Here is a 16,071-nt window from a genome sequence, read left to right as displayed (position 1 = left end):
TTATAACTACCGTAAGCTATATCAACTAATGGGCCGTACGAGACCGGCGGGCCTAATGAGTATAGCAGAAAAGATTTTGCGATGGATGGAAGTATATCTTCTATTCCTATCTTCTGTGCCAGAAAGGAAAAAACTCACTGGCCTTAAGCAGGGAATCTCTGTCGCAGACAGAATGGTGTTTAAATCAAACCGTGTTCTAAAGCCCCGTACACACTATCAGATTGTCTGCTGAGTTTTTCCTTCAGATTTACCAAAACCATATAATATGAGGTCAAACCTTAGGAGTTTCAATGTGTATGCAATCAGGCAGGCCCTTCTACTACATGGTTTTGGTAAATCTGAAGGAAAAACTCAGCAGACAATCTGATAGGGTGTATGGGGCTTAACTGATCGTGGCGAAATGGGGGATGCCCCAGTTAGACCTGTTTTTGCGACCAGCGTTAACAGGATCCCTTCAAAGGGATCTGCTCAGTATGGGCCTAGATGCCCTATCAAAACCTTGGGGAACAGACCTAACATATGTGTTTCCTCCTTTTGCGCTCATACCAAAAATACTACGGAATATATTCCCCATTTTGGCCTCAGAGGGCTTTGTTCCCAGGACTCTTAAAACTCAGCACCATGGATCCTTGCAGACTCCCCTCCATGCCAGACCTCATTCATTAGGGAACAGTGAATCATCCACAGGTGGACCGTCTCTCCCTGATGGCCTGGCTACTGAGAGGGAGCTTTTAGTGCGGAAGGGGCTGTCAGGAAGAGTAATAGATACTATCCTAAAGGCCCATACACACGATCAGACTTTTTGACAACAAACATGCAAATTAGCTGTTTTGGAGCAACATCCGACCGTGTGTACGCTCCATCGGACAAACTTTTTCGGTTTTCAGACTTCTGTTGGCTGTGCGAACGGACAAACTTTCTGGCAACAAAAGTACGATGGAGCAAAGTCTGATCGTGTGTACAGAAAACCATAGGACTTTTGTACAAAGTGGAAACAGGTATGCTCAGAACCAATGCAAAAGATCAGACAACAATTCAGAAGTTGACCAAAGGTGTCGGTAAAGAGCAGAAAAACCACATGATTTGGTGAAAGTTGGCTGAAAAAGTCCTGCCGTGTGTATGCAATACAAGTTCTCAGCCGACGCCCTTTGTACAAAAATCCACAGGAAAGTTTGTACAAAGTCCGATCGTGTGTATGAGGCTTTAGCAGCAGGAAACTTACCACCAATACTATATACAACAATATCTGGAAAACGTTTGGTGTTTGCCGTACAATCAACAGCAGAATCCCAGACCCTATGATACCGGCAGTTCTAGAATTCCTCCAAGCTGGTGCAGACCTAAGCCTTGCAGTCAGTACCCTCAAGGTACAGGTATCAGCTCTATCGAGCGTCCTGAATCCTAGGCTGGTAGAAGAACCCATAATCAAAAGGTTTCACACAGCCATAAATCAAAGGCCTCAGAAATCTCAGAGGTTTCCCTCTTGGGACTTATCTGCGGTACTACAGAGTCTTTGCAGGGAGCCATTCGAGCCACTGGAAGACTGCTCCATAAAACGTTTGACCTTTAAAAACGGTCCTTTTAGTGGCACTTGTCTCCGCTAGGAGGGTTGGAGAAATTCAAGCCCTCTTAATGGAAGAACTATTTTGCATAATATCTCAGGACAAAATTATCCTTTCTCTTGACCCTGCTTTCCTGTATAAAGTAGCTAGCACTGATTGGAAGAAATAGTAATCCTGTCTTTTTGTGGTAATCCTAAAAATGATAAAAAGGCAAAGTTTAATAATATAGACGTGAGAAGATGTGATTGCGTATATCGAGTGCACCAAAGATACTCCATGAATCAGTTTGCCTGTCTCAACAAAGGTAAAAAGGGCATCAAAAAATACTATTGTCAGGTGGATGAAGTCGGAAATCATATAGAAGAATACAAGACAGCATGTCTACCACCAACAGGAGTCAACGCTCATTCCACAAGAACAGTATCTACATCTTGGGCTGAAAGAGCCGGAGCTTTGCCCCTCCCAGATATGCAAAGTGATAACCTGGTCCAGCTTTCATACATTTGTAAAGTACTATAGGCTGAGTGTGCTTGCAAATTAAGACCAGTCCTTCGGCAGGAAAGTGCTGCAGGCTATGGTCCCGACCCTGATCAGGTAGTTCTATTTGGTCCTCTGTAAGCCATCCTGGAAGATGGCTGGGAAAAAACAGGGTTATTACCTGTTAACGCTCTTTTCCAGGAGTCTTCCAGGACGGCCTGAGTTCCCCGCCTTGTTTTGTAGGAATAATTATGCAAAGCTAAGGTGGTTGCACCAATGGAACCATTTTATTATTTTATCTGTGCCTTCGGTTATTTTATTAATACTGAGGGGCCATGGCCTATGGGCAGTCTTTTATCATGTGGATCATGTGTTTCCTGTACTAGGTGGGAGGAGCCACTTTGCCTGTAAGCCGTCCTGGAAAAGAGCGTTAACAGGTAACAACCCCGTTTTTTTTATCCCCCCATCATAACAGATGATTTAAAAAAAAAAATCATGCTGCTGCTACTAAATGTCCTATGCTGGCCATACACGGATGGATTTTTTGGATGAGAATATTCGCACAAATATTTGTATGAAAATTATTCGATGAATGGACAAGTGTAGTTCGAAATTTGTTTTTAACATTCAATTTTAAAACAAATGTAACTTCTGAGCAAAAACTGCATACGCTATTTGAAAATTTGATCGATGGAGAGAAGTTTTCTGTTCTGCTCCTTCAAATTTTCCCATCACTGTGGGGGAAAATGAACACCGATTTGACCCCACTAATGGTTGGAAAATTGGATGAATGTTTTTTTGAAAGAAAAATGAATTTGTGTACGGCCAGCATAAGTGACATCAGGTGCAGGGAGCTTGTACCCACCTACCTGTCTATGACAAGGGAGTCTGTCATCCATCATATTATATTACACTTGTGGCTGAAAGATTAGCTAAAACCAATCTCACCTGCGCTAACACGCGCCCCTTCACCATAATGGTAAAATGCATCTCTAAATAACCCAAGTATCCCCTTTTTCCCCAGTAAACGGCCATAATCACCATCTCGGCTCCATCGTTCCTTCATCTGCCCAGCAGGGCAGAGACTCTCAGCTTTTTATTCACACACAAACAGGAAGCCACCAACAGGATGTGACCTCACAGGATATGACCAAATAAGGATATGACAACACAGAAAATCATGGCCCTAACAGCCAATCGCTTCCTCCATGCAAAATGACATCACAGGAAATGACACTAAAGGGGAGGGCATCCACAGGAGTGGGAGGGAGAAGTCCACATGTCTCATCCACTTGAGGCATGTACACCAACCCCTCCGCCCAGCCTAATGCATGCACATCCACCATCTTTGTCAGCATGGATCCCACTCAATACTGCTCAGAGTAACCAGTAAGATCATTCTACTTGTTCTTACAGGCTTGAGAAGATCTGTGGGGACATTGCTACTAGTGTTGTCAATATACGGTACGAGTATATTAACAAGGCAGATATCAATGCCCTCTTATTAAAGCAGATATCTATCCAAAAGTGATGGCGTAGCCACACAGAGATAAAATAATCTGTTTCTTTCATTATGCGGACTTCGCTTCTCTAATGTGCATAGACATTTGTAGGCAGGAAGTTCAACGCATTGCGCTTGATACTTAAAAACCAGCAAAGGCCCACACACATAGAAAACACGTCTCCAAGACCATGAGAAGGTTTTCATACTGACCGTTTTACCGCTGTTCCCGAATCAACCCAAGTGCGCTCTGCTAGAGCGCTCCTCGATTAAATCAGACACAGGGAGACATAAAATGTCCACATGAGTCCATATAATAAAAATTTCTACACCACACTCCTGTCTGTTCATCTGCAAAACAGCATTTTACCTCTTTTTTTTTTTTTACATTTAATGTCTGATTCTAATATGTAGCAGATTCTCCCTTTAATAATACATCTGCCTGTCCGTTATTCTCAGAGAGGATTAAATATCCAACTATATATATATATATATTTAGATTTACCGCTGTATATAGATATTCAAGAATATTAACTCAAATATATATATATTTTTTTTAACTCAAAATATATATATATATTTTTTTAGGTTTTTATCTAATTAGTCAATTAATCGAAACAATAATCGGCCAACCAATCAATTCTGAAAATAATCATTAGTTGCAGCCCTACAGAGGACCCATTTACTAGTTACCTTGAGGGGGGAATTGTAAGATCCTCAGAGACAAAGCTGCCTGATGTGGGCGGAGTCCTGGTTTAGGGGAACCAATCAGCTCATGTCTAGTAATAATCTTTGTATTTCTATTTTAGTAGATGGACGGGAGATGAGGAAAACCTCAGAGGATTGTCTCACTTTGTCTCCAGACTGTAAAGTAGAAGATGAGGACATCACACAGTATAGTCCAGGAGAAAACCCGACTACCTCAAATGTCCATCCGGCACCACACAGTGTAGATGGACCATCGTATTCCTCTTATCCTGAGGAACCTCAGACTGTGAGGGACGGGGCCGTCCTTCCAACAAGGAAGAGGCTTTCCTGTACTGAGTGCGGGAAGTGTTTCCGTTCTAATTACCATCTAAATGTGCATAAAAGATCTCACACGGGGGAGAAGCCGTATTCCTGTCCTGAGTGCGGGAAATGCTTTTCAGTGAAGTCCAGTCTTTCCCAACATCAGAAATCTCATACGGGGGAGAAGCCGTATTCTTATCTTGAGGAACATCAGACTGTGAGGGACGGTGCCGTCCTTCCAACAGATGGGAGGTTTTCCTGTACCGAGTGCAGGAAGTGTTTCCATTTTAAATCTGATCTTAATGTCCATAAAAGATCTCACACGGGGGTGAAGCCGTATTCCTGTCCTGAGTGTGGAAAATGTTTTTCAGTGAAGTCCAGTCTTTCCAAACATCAGAGATCTCACACGGGGGAGAAGCCGTATTCCTGTCCTGAGTGTGGGAAATGTTTTTCAGTGAAGTCCAGTCTTTCCCAACATCAGAAATCTCATATAGGGGAGAAGCCGTATTCTTATCCTGAGGAACATCAGACTGTGAGAGACGGTGCCGTCCTTCCAACAGATAAGAGGTTTTCCTGTACAGAGTGCAGGAAGTGTTTCCATTTTAAATCTGATCTTAATGTGCATAAAAGATCTCACACGGGGGAGAAGCCGTATTCCTGTCCTGAGTGTGGAAAATGTTTTTCAGTGAAGTCCAGTCTTTCCAAACATCAGAGATCTCACACGGGTGAGAAGCCATATTCCTGTCCTGAGTGTGGGAAATGTTTTTCAGTGAAGTCCAGTCTCTACATACATCAGAGATCTCACCCGGGGCAGAAGCCACTTTCCTGTCCTGAGTGCGGGAAATGTTTTTCAGAGAAGTCCAGTCTTTACACACATCAGAGATCTCACAGAGGAGAGAAGCCGTATTCCTGCCCTGAGTGTGGGAAATGTTTTTTATTGGAGTCCCAACTTTTCACACATCAGAGATCTCACACAGGGGAGAAGCCATATTCCTGTCCTGAGTGCGGGAAATGTTTTTCAGTGAAGTCAAATCTTTACAGACATCAGATATCTCACACAGGGGAGAAGCCGTATTTCTGTACTGAGTGCGGGAAATGTTTTTCAGTGAAGTCCGATCTTTACAAACATCAGAGATCTCACACGGGGGAGAAGCCGTATTCTTGTCCTGAGTGCGGGAAATGTTTTTCAGTCAATTCCAGTTTTAACAGACATCAAAGATCTCACACAGGGGAGAAGCCGTATTCATGTCCTGAGTGCGAGAAATGTTTTTCATTGAAGTCCAGTCTTTACAGACATCAGACATCTCACACGGGGGAGAAGCCGTATTCTTGTCCTGAGTGCGAGAAATGTTTTTCACAGAAGTCTGATCTTTGCAGACATCAAAGATCTCACACGAGCAAAGCCGTATTTCTGTCCTGAGTGAGGGAATAGCCCCTCACTGAAGTCCTGTCTTCCTGTACATCAGGGATCCCACACAACCCTCGAGGTGTATTAGTGCCTTGAGTGCGGGAAATGTCTTCTATATGAATGTTGCTGGACATCACAGCTCTCATGTGGGGAAGAAGCACACCCTGATATACACCTCAGATATACTCCATGGCTGATCTTCATCATGTAAGAAACAGTTCCAGGGGTGTGGACATTTTTTGAAAAAACGAGTTGTCCAAAGGACTAAATCGGGATCCCAATCTCCTCGTCCCTTATGACAATCTCCTTGTTCCTCATCTACCAGAGGCCTCAGCAGAGGTGTGGGAGTTCAATGAAAACTACAAGCCGACATCGGCAAGGGACAGAACTCCCATGGCACGGCCGCGCTCTTTTTATAAAGTGACAGCCGGTACGGGGGAACTTCTCCCCACACTGCTGTCACACAGAGGACTCGGATCACTGAGCCACTGCAGAAACAGGAACATGTTCCTGAAGGTAAACGTTTCCTTTATGCTTTTCACTACCAGAGCCGTTTTTGCATTTTTTTTGTGCCCACATGTGTAACCCCATCAATAGCGGACACTTTCACCCCCTTCCTGCCCAGGCCAATCTTCATCTTTCAGTGCTCTCACCCTTTGAATGACAATTGCGTGATCATGTAACACCGTACCCAAATTAAATTGTTATTTTTTTTTCCCCACACATAGAGCTTTCTTTTGGTGGTATTTGATCATCACTTGGGGTTTTTTTGTGCTACAAAAAAAAAAAAGAACATTTTGAGAAAAAAAAAAAGTTTTCTTTGTTTCTGTTATAAAATTTTATAAATAAGTAGGTTTTCTCCTTCACTGATGAGGAGGCACTAATATGTAGCACTGGTGGGCACTGATTGGCATCACTGGTGGGCATCACTGGTGATCATCGCTAATGGGTCTGTACTGATAATCAATGCTGAATATCAGTGCAGATCCCCCCCCTGTAAGGAGATCCACTGATTGGCTCTCCTCTACTTGCACCTTGTCAGCATGAATAAAGGAAAGCCGATAACTGACACTTCCTGGTTAGGATCTGATTATCTTTGATTGGACACAGCTGATCACATGGTGTAGAGCCTACATCACCAAGATTGGAGATGCAGGGTGTCTGAGCGATACACTACACCACCGATCACCGAGCAGCTTATTCTTCCTGAAAGTCATATGACCTCCAGTCAGGATAATGGAACCCCCATCTGGCCGTCATTCTGGTATAGGGTGGGCAGGAAGGAGCTAAAAAATCATTTTAGGCCTGAAGATTATATAAAACCCCCAAAACATGATAAATAATTTCTGAAAGCAGATACCCTAGAGCAGGCATGTCCAAAGTCCGGCCCGCGGGCCAAACGATTTTGAACGGCCCGCCTGGTTATTTAAACATATACATCTTTTGTGGCCCCCGGTGATCTCTCAGTGCCAGGGTCACAAAAGATATATAGTCCGGCTGCCTCGGAGGGAGGAGGCGGGACGAGCGCCGTGCACACAGGAGGAGAATTTCCTGTTTACATGGCAGCTGTAATAGGAAGTCCCATCTCTGCCATTGGACGACTGTTCTGTCCACCAGAGGAGGCGAGGCTTTCTCTTAAAGAGGCCGTTGTGTAAACAGGAAATTCTCCTGTAGGATGTCTTTGGCGCTCGTCCTGCCCACCATGGCTGCACTGATGGTAATGGTGGGTGCATTCCTGGCAATGGTGAGTGAATTCCTGGCAATGGTGGGTGAATTCCCGGCAATGGTGGGTGAATTCCCGGCAATGGTGGGTGCTGCATTCCCGGCAATGGTGGGTGCTGCATTCCCGGCAATGGTGGGTGCTGCATTCCCGGCAATGGTGGGTGCTGCATTCCCGGCAATGGTGGGTGCTGCATTCCCGGCAATGTTGGGGCTGCATTCCCGGCAGTGGTGGGGCTGCATTCCCGGCAATGGTGGGGCTGCATTCCCGGCAATGGTGGGGCTGCATTCCCGGCAATGGTGGGGCTGCATTCCCGGCAATGGTGGGGCTGCATTCCCGGCAATGGTGGGGCTGCATTCCCGGCAATGGTGGGGCTGCATTCCCGGCAATGGTGGGGCTGCATTCCCGGCAATGGTGGGGCTGCATTCCCGGCAATGGTGGGGCTGCATTCCCGGCAATGGTGGGGCTGCATTCCCGGCAATGGTGGGTGCTGCATTCCCGGCAATGGTGGGTGCTGCATTCCCGGCAATGGTGGGTGCTGCATTCCCGGCAATGGTGGGTGAATTCCCGGCAATGGTGGGGCTGCATTCCCGGCATTGGTGGGGCTGCATTCCCGGCAATGGTGGGTGCTGCATTCCCGGCAATGGTGGGTGCTGCATTCCCGGCAATGGTGGGTGCTGCATTCCCGGCAATGGTGGGTGCTGCATTCCCGGCAATGGTGGGTGCTGCATTCCCGGCAATGGTGGGTGAATTCCCGGCAATGGTGGGGCTGCATTCCCGGCAATGGTGGGGCTGCATTCCCGGCAATGGTGGGGCTGCATTCCCGGCAATGGTGGGTGAATTCCCGGCAATGATGGGACTGCATTCCCGGCAATGGTGGGTGAATTCCCGGCAATGGTGGGGCTGCATTCCCGGCAATGGTGGGTGCTGCATTCCCGGCAATGGTGGGGCTGCATTCCCGGCAATGGTGGGGCTGCATTCCCAGCAATGGTGGGGCTGCATTCGCGGCAATGGTGGGTGCATTCCCGGCAATGGTGTGTGCTGCATTCCCAGCAATGGTGGGTGAATTCCCGGCAATGGTGGGACTGCATTCCTGGCAATGGTGGGGCTGCATTCCCGGCAATGGTGGGTGAATTCCCGGCAATGGTGGGGCTGCATTCACGGCAATGGTGGGGCTGCATTCACGGCAATGGTGGGGCTGCATTCACGGCAATGGTGGGTGCATTCCCGGCAATGGTGGGTGCTGCATTCCCGGCAATGGTGGGTGCTGCATTCCCGGCAATGGTGGGTGAATTCCCGGCAATGGTGGGGCTGCATTCGCGGCAATGGTGGGTGCATTCCCGGCAATGGTGGGTGCTGCATTCCCAGCAATGGTGGGTGAATTCCCGGCAATGGTGGGACTGCATTCCTGGCAATGGTGGGGCTGCATTCCCGGCAATGGTGGGTGAATTCCCGGCAATGGTGGGGCTGCATTCACGGCAATGGTGGGGCTGCATTCACGGCAATGGTGGGGCTGCATTCACGGCAATGGTGGGTGCATTCCCGGCAATGGTGGGTGCTGCATTCCCGGCAATGGTGGGTGAATTCCCGGCAATGGTGGGGCTGCATTCCCGGCAATGGTGGGGCTGCATTCCCGGCAATGGTGGGGCTGCATTCCCGGCAATGGTGGGGCTGCATTCCCGGCAATGGTGGGGCTGCATTCCCGGCAATGGTGGGGCTGCATTCCCGCATTCCCGGCAATGGTGGGGCTGCATTCCCGGCAATGGTGGGGCTGCATTCCCGGCAATGGTGGGGCTGTATTCCCGGCAATGGTGGGGCTGCATTCCCGGCAATGGTGGGTGCTGCATTCCCGGCAATGGTGGGTGCTGCATTCCCGGCAATGGTGGGTGCTGCATTCCCGGCAATGGTGGGGCTGCATTCCTGGCAATGGTGGGGCTGCATTCCCGCATTCCCGGCAATGGTGGGGCTGCATTCCCGGCAATGGTGGGGCTGCATTCCCGGCAATGGTGGGTGCTGCATTCCCGGCAATGGTGGGGCTGCTTTCCCGGCAATGGTGGGGCTGCATTCCCGGCAATGGTGGGTGCTGCATTCCCGGCAATGGTGGGTGCTGCATTCCCGGCAATGGTGGGTGCTGCATTCCCGGCAATGGTGGGTGCTGCATTCCCGGCAATGGTGGGTGCTGCATTCCCGGCAATGGTGGGGCTGCATTCCCGGCAATGGTGGGGCTGCATTCCCGCATTCCCGGCAATGGTGGGGCTGCATTCCCGGCAATTGTGGGTCTGCAGATGGGCACTGACCCTTATTTTGCTTCACAGTTCTTTATTTAAAATGTTATTTTATTTTTTCCTGAAGCTTCCCTCTTAAAGTGAAGGTGCGTGTTATACGCCAATAAATACGGTGTATCCAAATAATACAATTGAGTTCATCTCTTCACCACACACAGCCACAAAGGCAAGAGAATTCTTGTTGGGCCGTGTATTAGCGCTCGGACAAACACACTTAGACCCAATTTTAATGGTTCAAAGAATGTCGGGCAAAATGGTCGGCCCTCGCGCATGTTCAGTTCATCAAATCTGGCCCTCTTTGAAAAAAGTTTGGACATCCCTGCCCTAGAGAATAAAATAGTGGTAGTTCCAATTGTTTTTGTCACACAATATTATTGCAAAAGTCTAGGAAACACATAATTTAATAATAATTTCTGAAAAAATCACACTAAGGTTAATTTTAGGGGGAGCAAAAACACAATATATTACACAGTTTTTTTGGTAAAATATAAAAGCCTGAGATTGCACAGAGTAAATAGAAACCCAACATATCAAACCTTAAATTTGTGTGCGCCTGTGAAATGGTGACAAACTTAAGTTCCCTATATATTCTATAGGTGTGGCTTTAAAAGCCCCCTGTAGGTCATCAGTTTAGTGTTACGGAGGAGGTCTGGTGATAGAATTATTGCTCTCATTCTGGCGATATGTAACCTGTGTATCGCAATCAACATTTTAAGACATAGGCGCCCCAATGTGTGAGTTTATATTTGTACATGTGTATATGTGGGGGCGGCCCTCAGGTTGTTTTTTTTTTGGGGGGGGGGGTTATGTGCCTGGGTTTAAACAAACTATTTATTTACAAAAATTACATTTTGCACAAAAAAAGATAGTTTTTTTTCCATCACATAGAGCAGCCTTTATCAAACAAGGTGCCTTGAGGTTACTTCAGGGGCTCCTTGGCAAAATGCCAAACAATTGCCCTAAAATTGTACACAAGCCGGAGGGTGGATGAAGCCTTTTAGTTACACAAAGCCTCAAGTTTTCATTGTACACCATTACAACCTTCTAGCTACCGACCTTCTAATGACCAATGACATCATGAGCTGATAAGGAGGATGTTTGTTGCCTGAATATCATCCTTGTGTGACCCTCCCCCACCTCTCTCCATCAGCTTTGGGGTCTCATTAGCTGTGTGATGGAGAAAAACTGAGGGAGAAGAGAAACATTGGAATACTAGTCAGTACCAGTTTGGGAAAGTGTATCACTTATAACGTTGGATGTCCTACGTGTGTGGATGTTGATACATTATGTAGAACTATTAGAATAGTTTTTACATTTTAGATTGGGGATTCTGAAGACTGTCCATAATTTTCGAGGGCACCTTGAGTGAAAAAAGGTTGAAAAACACTGACAGGGAGGACAAAGTCCCCTATTTGATGATTTTTTGGTGACAGGTTCTGTTTAATGAGACATCCTGGGTCAAAAAGACCCCCAATGTCTCCCCTGTGCTCCACTGAATGTAATACAATACAGATCACACTGCATTATATTCTTTGCCAGGCTTGATAGTCGGGGAAACTGTCACCGGGGACCCGGAAGTGATGTCATACATGTCACTTCCGGGTCAGGAACAAGAAGGGGAGGAGAGCGGATGTGTGTCCTCTCTCCTCCCTCCCCTCTACCCATCATCACCCGCTATGCTGGTCCCGGGTCCCAGATGGGTAAGAGGAGCCGGCGATACATAGCGGGTGTGTGTCGGGGTGGGGGGCACTTTACCGGGGGGGTGTGGAAAGATTCGCTCAGCCGCCCAAATGCTTCCATTTGGTAAGTAAATCTGCTCCTTGCCCGCAGCAGGGCTAAATGTTAAAAAAACCTACCTGTCTGGCCCTCAGAACTGCATGTCCCGGGTGTCAGGCGATGGGAATTGTTCATCCCTGAGTTCATAAGGAGAGACATGGATGAAGTGTTGTACTGTGTTGGCCATTGATAGCAGGAGAAAAATAAAAATGGAGTCCTTACCTTTTGTTGGTACATTTTGTGGTGTAAGGTTTCACAAACACTTAGAGGCTTTTTGCTTTGTTTTTTTTTTGTTTTTTTTTCAATTAGTTGAACGATTATGACTGACATTCACCCAGCTGTGATGAATATTGGATGTCATTTGTTTCATACATGGATTTCCTTGGCTCCATCTAGTGGTCATCATGCAGTATTGTGCTATTCTTACTAATGGAGGTATGTCAGGAAAAATACCCCATTATGGTCACTAGATGGAGCTGACTATCATAGGAAAACACTTTTCTACATTATGGCTAGAATATGTAATGACTGGATGAGTGATTGTCACATTCATCCCATGAATTTTCTATAAGTAGACCCCTTAGTTTCCTTCATCAGACATGTCTTCATACTAATTCCTGAGATCATAATCATACACTTATAATTGCCCAAACAGCACACCGATCCCCTGAGGTTCTTCTATGTGCTGTTTAAAAATAAGAATTAAAAAAATGGAAGCCGGCAATGAAATTTCATTTTCTGGCAATTTAAACTGATACATTTTTTCTTTGTAAATGTCACTTTGTCTGTAGCCCATCGCACAGCAAGAATAAAAAAAATATATAGAGACCCCCAAATACAGATCAGACCCTCTGAGTGTAATATGAATATTAAGGGGGGATCTCACACAAAACAAAGTGTGCCCCCCCCAGAAAATTCATACCAGACCCTTAATCCAAGCATGCAGCCTGCTGACCAGGAAAGGGGGACGGGTAGGCATGAAGCTCCCACTTCTCCTGGACCATACCAGGCCATGTGCCCTCAATATATGGGGTGCCTTTTCAAGCCCCCAAGGCAAAGTACCTTGTCCCCATGTTGATGAGGGGAAAGGGCCTCATCCTAACCCTGGCCTGGAGGATGTTGGAGTTGGTGGGCAGGGGCTCTTATCAGAATGTGGAATTGCCCAGATACTACCCCCTACATGAATGAGCTTGGGGAACATAGTACATAGCACCCCTACTCTTTCACAAAAAATAAAATAAAGTAATAAAAACACTCAATGTCCTTTATTTAGAAAAAAAACAAACCAAAAAGTCTCTTTTTGTAAGTCCATGATCAATCCCGATGCCAATCCCCCACTAACTCACCAATAACCCCCCAATGACCTGCCACACAGGAGCGATCTCCGACGGTAACACTCACTGACTGATAGCGTCCTGAGCTGTCATCAGCTATATAAAGGAAGGGGGCGGGGATATTGGTGACATCACTGCCCAGATATGGTCATATTCGGACAATGATGTCATGATCTATGCCCCACCCATTTGCCTACGTGGCCATGTAAGGGAATGGCTGGGATGAAGTCAGCGGTTGCTAAGGACACAGCTGTTGCAGGCAGCCGTTGCTTCCCTAGAAACCAGTGACAGTCAGAACCCGTCACATTCGTTTGCACCAAAGGTCATAAACGGATGTTCAGAAGAATGTGGGAGGAGCCAGTGTTCATCCAATCTTCTGTTCAGACACGGAGCTCCTCCCTAATGCAGATTATTGTCAGTATGTGGAAGTGATTGTATCTGGCAGACGGGGATCTGTATGTGTGTGTGTATCACTGCCCGGCACACCACTCACATCATACACTTCATCCAATCTGCCCTAAATCATGTGTGTGGGGGTGGGGGTAGGCAGTGGAAGAAGTCATCACACCAGGATTCTAGATTGAAGGATCGATTGGGGGATCCTCTGAAGTGTGTGGGGATCACTTGTCTGCTCCACACTCCTTAGATTGTATCAGATTGTATGAAAGATTTGTATCTGCCTGTGTGTGTCCAGACAGATTATAAAATTATAGATTCTATAGTTCTATAATTCTTAATCCCCCTATCCCCAGAGAAAATAGATTGTTTTCATTCTTAGGTGGTTTTTATGCATGTGGAAGGTGTGTACCTTGTAAACATGCAAAGGGGAATATTAAGAAAAGGAAGAAATGCTTGGCATCTGCTACCAATAAAGAGTATGACACTAAACAACTTATAACTTGTGATACTATTGGGGTGGTATACATGATGGAATGCGGGTGTGGGCTTCCATTAGGACAGCTACAACAGATCAAAAAACTCACGGATCGGCTCGTTCCTCGGATCAGAGTCAGGGATCGGATCATTTTTCGGATCAGCAAATAATAATTGAATTTGCAAAAACCTGTTAAAAAGGCCACCACCATATAGTCCCCAATGTAATATACATCTCCCCCACTGTAATATCCATGTCATCTCCCCCAATGTAATATTGGCTGAGCTTGGGTGGGTATGGCTGGGTATTGGCAAGGTAAGTATTGGCAGGGTAAGTATTATTAAGGATTGGCGTCCGATCTCTTTCTTGAACGTAGACTACAAAATCTTCACTAAGGTTTTGGCCAGCAGGCTGAGGTCTGTCATCGGACAGATCATCCACCCGGATCAGACTTGTGGCATTCCTGGTCGCTGGATTACGGACAGCCTAGCGTCTGTCCGGGACACATTCCAGTACATTCATGGCCACTGTGTGCATGCGGCCCTGGTCAGTCTTGACCAGGAGAAGGCCTTTGACCATGTCTTCCATGAGTTTAAGTGCAGAGCTCTGTGAGATGATACAAAAATATATACAGCAGGCTTACAATAAAACGTAACGAGAAACCTAATTAACTAATCCCTTAAAGCAGCCGATGTGACTCCCTAACTACGCTACACATTATCATATATATCAACACAGAACTCCTTCATACAATAGCAGGGTTAATTAGCACAAACAACAATGGGTGAAAGACTCTTAGAAGCCATACTAGACTCATTTACATTATAGAAGACAACAGACAGGTGGCTGGAATTGATAACATTAGCATCTATCAGTATGTGTCCCAACAGTACGAATCAGTCACTATTGCTAATATGGCATATAAAGGGTTCTCAGTGTGTCTTGGGGGAACATGGGCCTGAATCCAAAGCAACACCTCAGGGGTCCCCAGGCATACAGCTCACAAAGAGCACCGTTCCCCAAATGCCGGGGCCCATAATCGCAAGGCAAGAGGCTAGCATTCAGTCCTCTCCAAAAGCCTCTGTCACAGCTGGCTGTACACAAACTCATTTTTCTTTCAAAAAAAATTCATCCAAATCTCTCACCATTAGTAGGGTCAAACCGGCGTTCATTTTCAACCACAGTAACGGGAAAATTCCAAGGATCAGGACAGAAAACTTTTCTCGATCGAACACATTTTCATATAGTGTATGTGGTTTTTGCTCAGAAGTTACATTAATTTTAAAATTGAATGTTAAATGCAAGTAGAATTTTTGTACTACCTTTGTCCATACATCGAATGTACAAAAAATGGAAGAATGATTTTCTTTTTTAATCATCTGTTATGATGGGGTTAAAGAAATAGTCCTTTATAGTACAAAACAGAAGATAATCACTACTCTAATGCCGGGTACACACGAGCGGACTTTTCGACAGACTAGGTCCGACGGTCTTTCCGACTGACTTTCGGCGGAGTTCCGACGGACTTTCCGAATGAACGGACTTGGCCACACACAATCACACCAAAGTCCAATGGATTAGAATATGATGACGTACGACCAGACCAGAATAAGGAAGTTCATAGCCAGTAGCCAATAGCTGCCCTAGCGTTGGTTTTTGTCTGTCGGACTAGCATACACACGATTTCTCGATAGGAACTGGGTCCGGCGGAGTTCTGGTCAAAAAATGTGAAACATGTTCTATTTCTAAAGTCCGTCAGATTTTTGGACAGCAAAGATCCGATGGAGCCCCCACACAATCGAATTGTCCGCTGGATTCGTTCCGTCAGACCTTTGCTGTCAAAGTCCAGTCGTGTGTACGCGGAATTAGGGATTCATTTATACTGTGAAATAGTGAAACAAATATATCTTATATCATATATATTATAATAAATTATCTCTGGGTTCAAATGCTTACCTTTCCTGTGCAGAGCCATTGACCACTTGCAGACCGCCCGCCATCATTATTTTTTTTTTATATAATCTTTATGTAGCGCTGGTATTTTGCCTGTAATGCTAAACAATGGACAATGCTATAAATTGGTATTTGGCTCCCTCTAGTAGTATAAACGTAAAATGGACTTTGTT

General features: G+C 46.0%; 2 protein-coding genes across 3 annotated transcripts in view; both read left to right on the top strand.

Moving 5' to 3' along the window:
• LOC143989543 (uncharacterized) overlaps nt 1-6,677 on the top strand; it is a 32,398-nt gene extending 25,721 nt beyond the window's left edge. For both annotated transcript variants that reach the window (XM_077489702.1, XM_077489703.1), the window contains one exon: nt 4,350-6,677. In XM_077489702.1, the coding sequence (XP_077345828.1) occupies nt 4,350-5,968 (1,619 nt within the window). In that variant the 3' untranslated portion in view covers nt 5,969-6,677. The remainder of the gene's footprint in view (nt 1-4,349) is intronic.
• The window catches only part of LOC143986894 (gastrula zinc finger protein XlCGF66.1-like), a 373,036-nt gene that overhangs the window by 329,888 nt on the left and 27,077 nt on the right, over nt 1-16,071 (top strand). The window lies entirely within an intron of this gene.

Source organism: Lithobates pipiens, unplaced genomic scaffold (assembly GCF_037356315.1).
Source record: "Lithobates pipiens isolate NorthernLeopardFrog02 unplaced genomic scaffold, aLitPip1_a1.2 Scaffold_18, whole genome shotgun sequence".
NCBI classification, from domain to species: Eukaryota; Metazoa; Chordata; class Amphibia; order Anura; family Ranidae; genus Lithobates; species Lithobates pipiens.
Note: the sequence above shows the minus strand (reverse complement) of the source record. Positions and strands in the feature narration are given on the sequence as shown.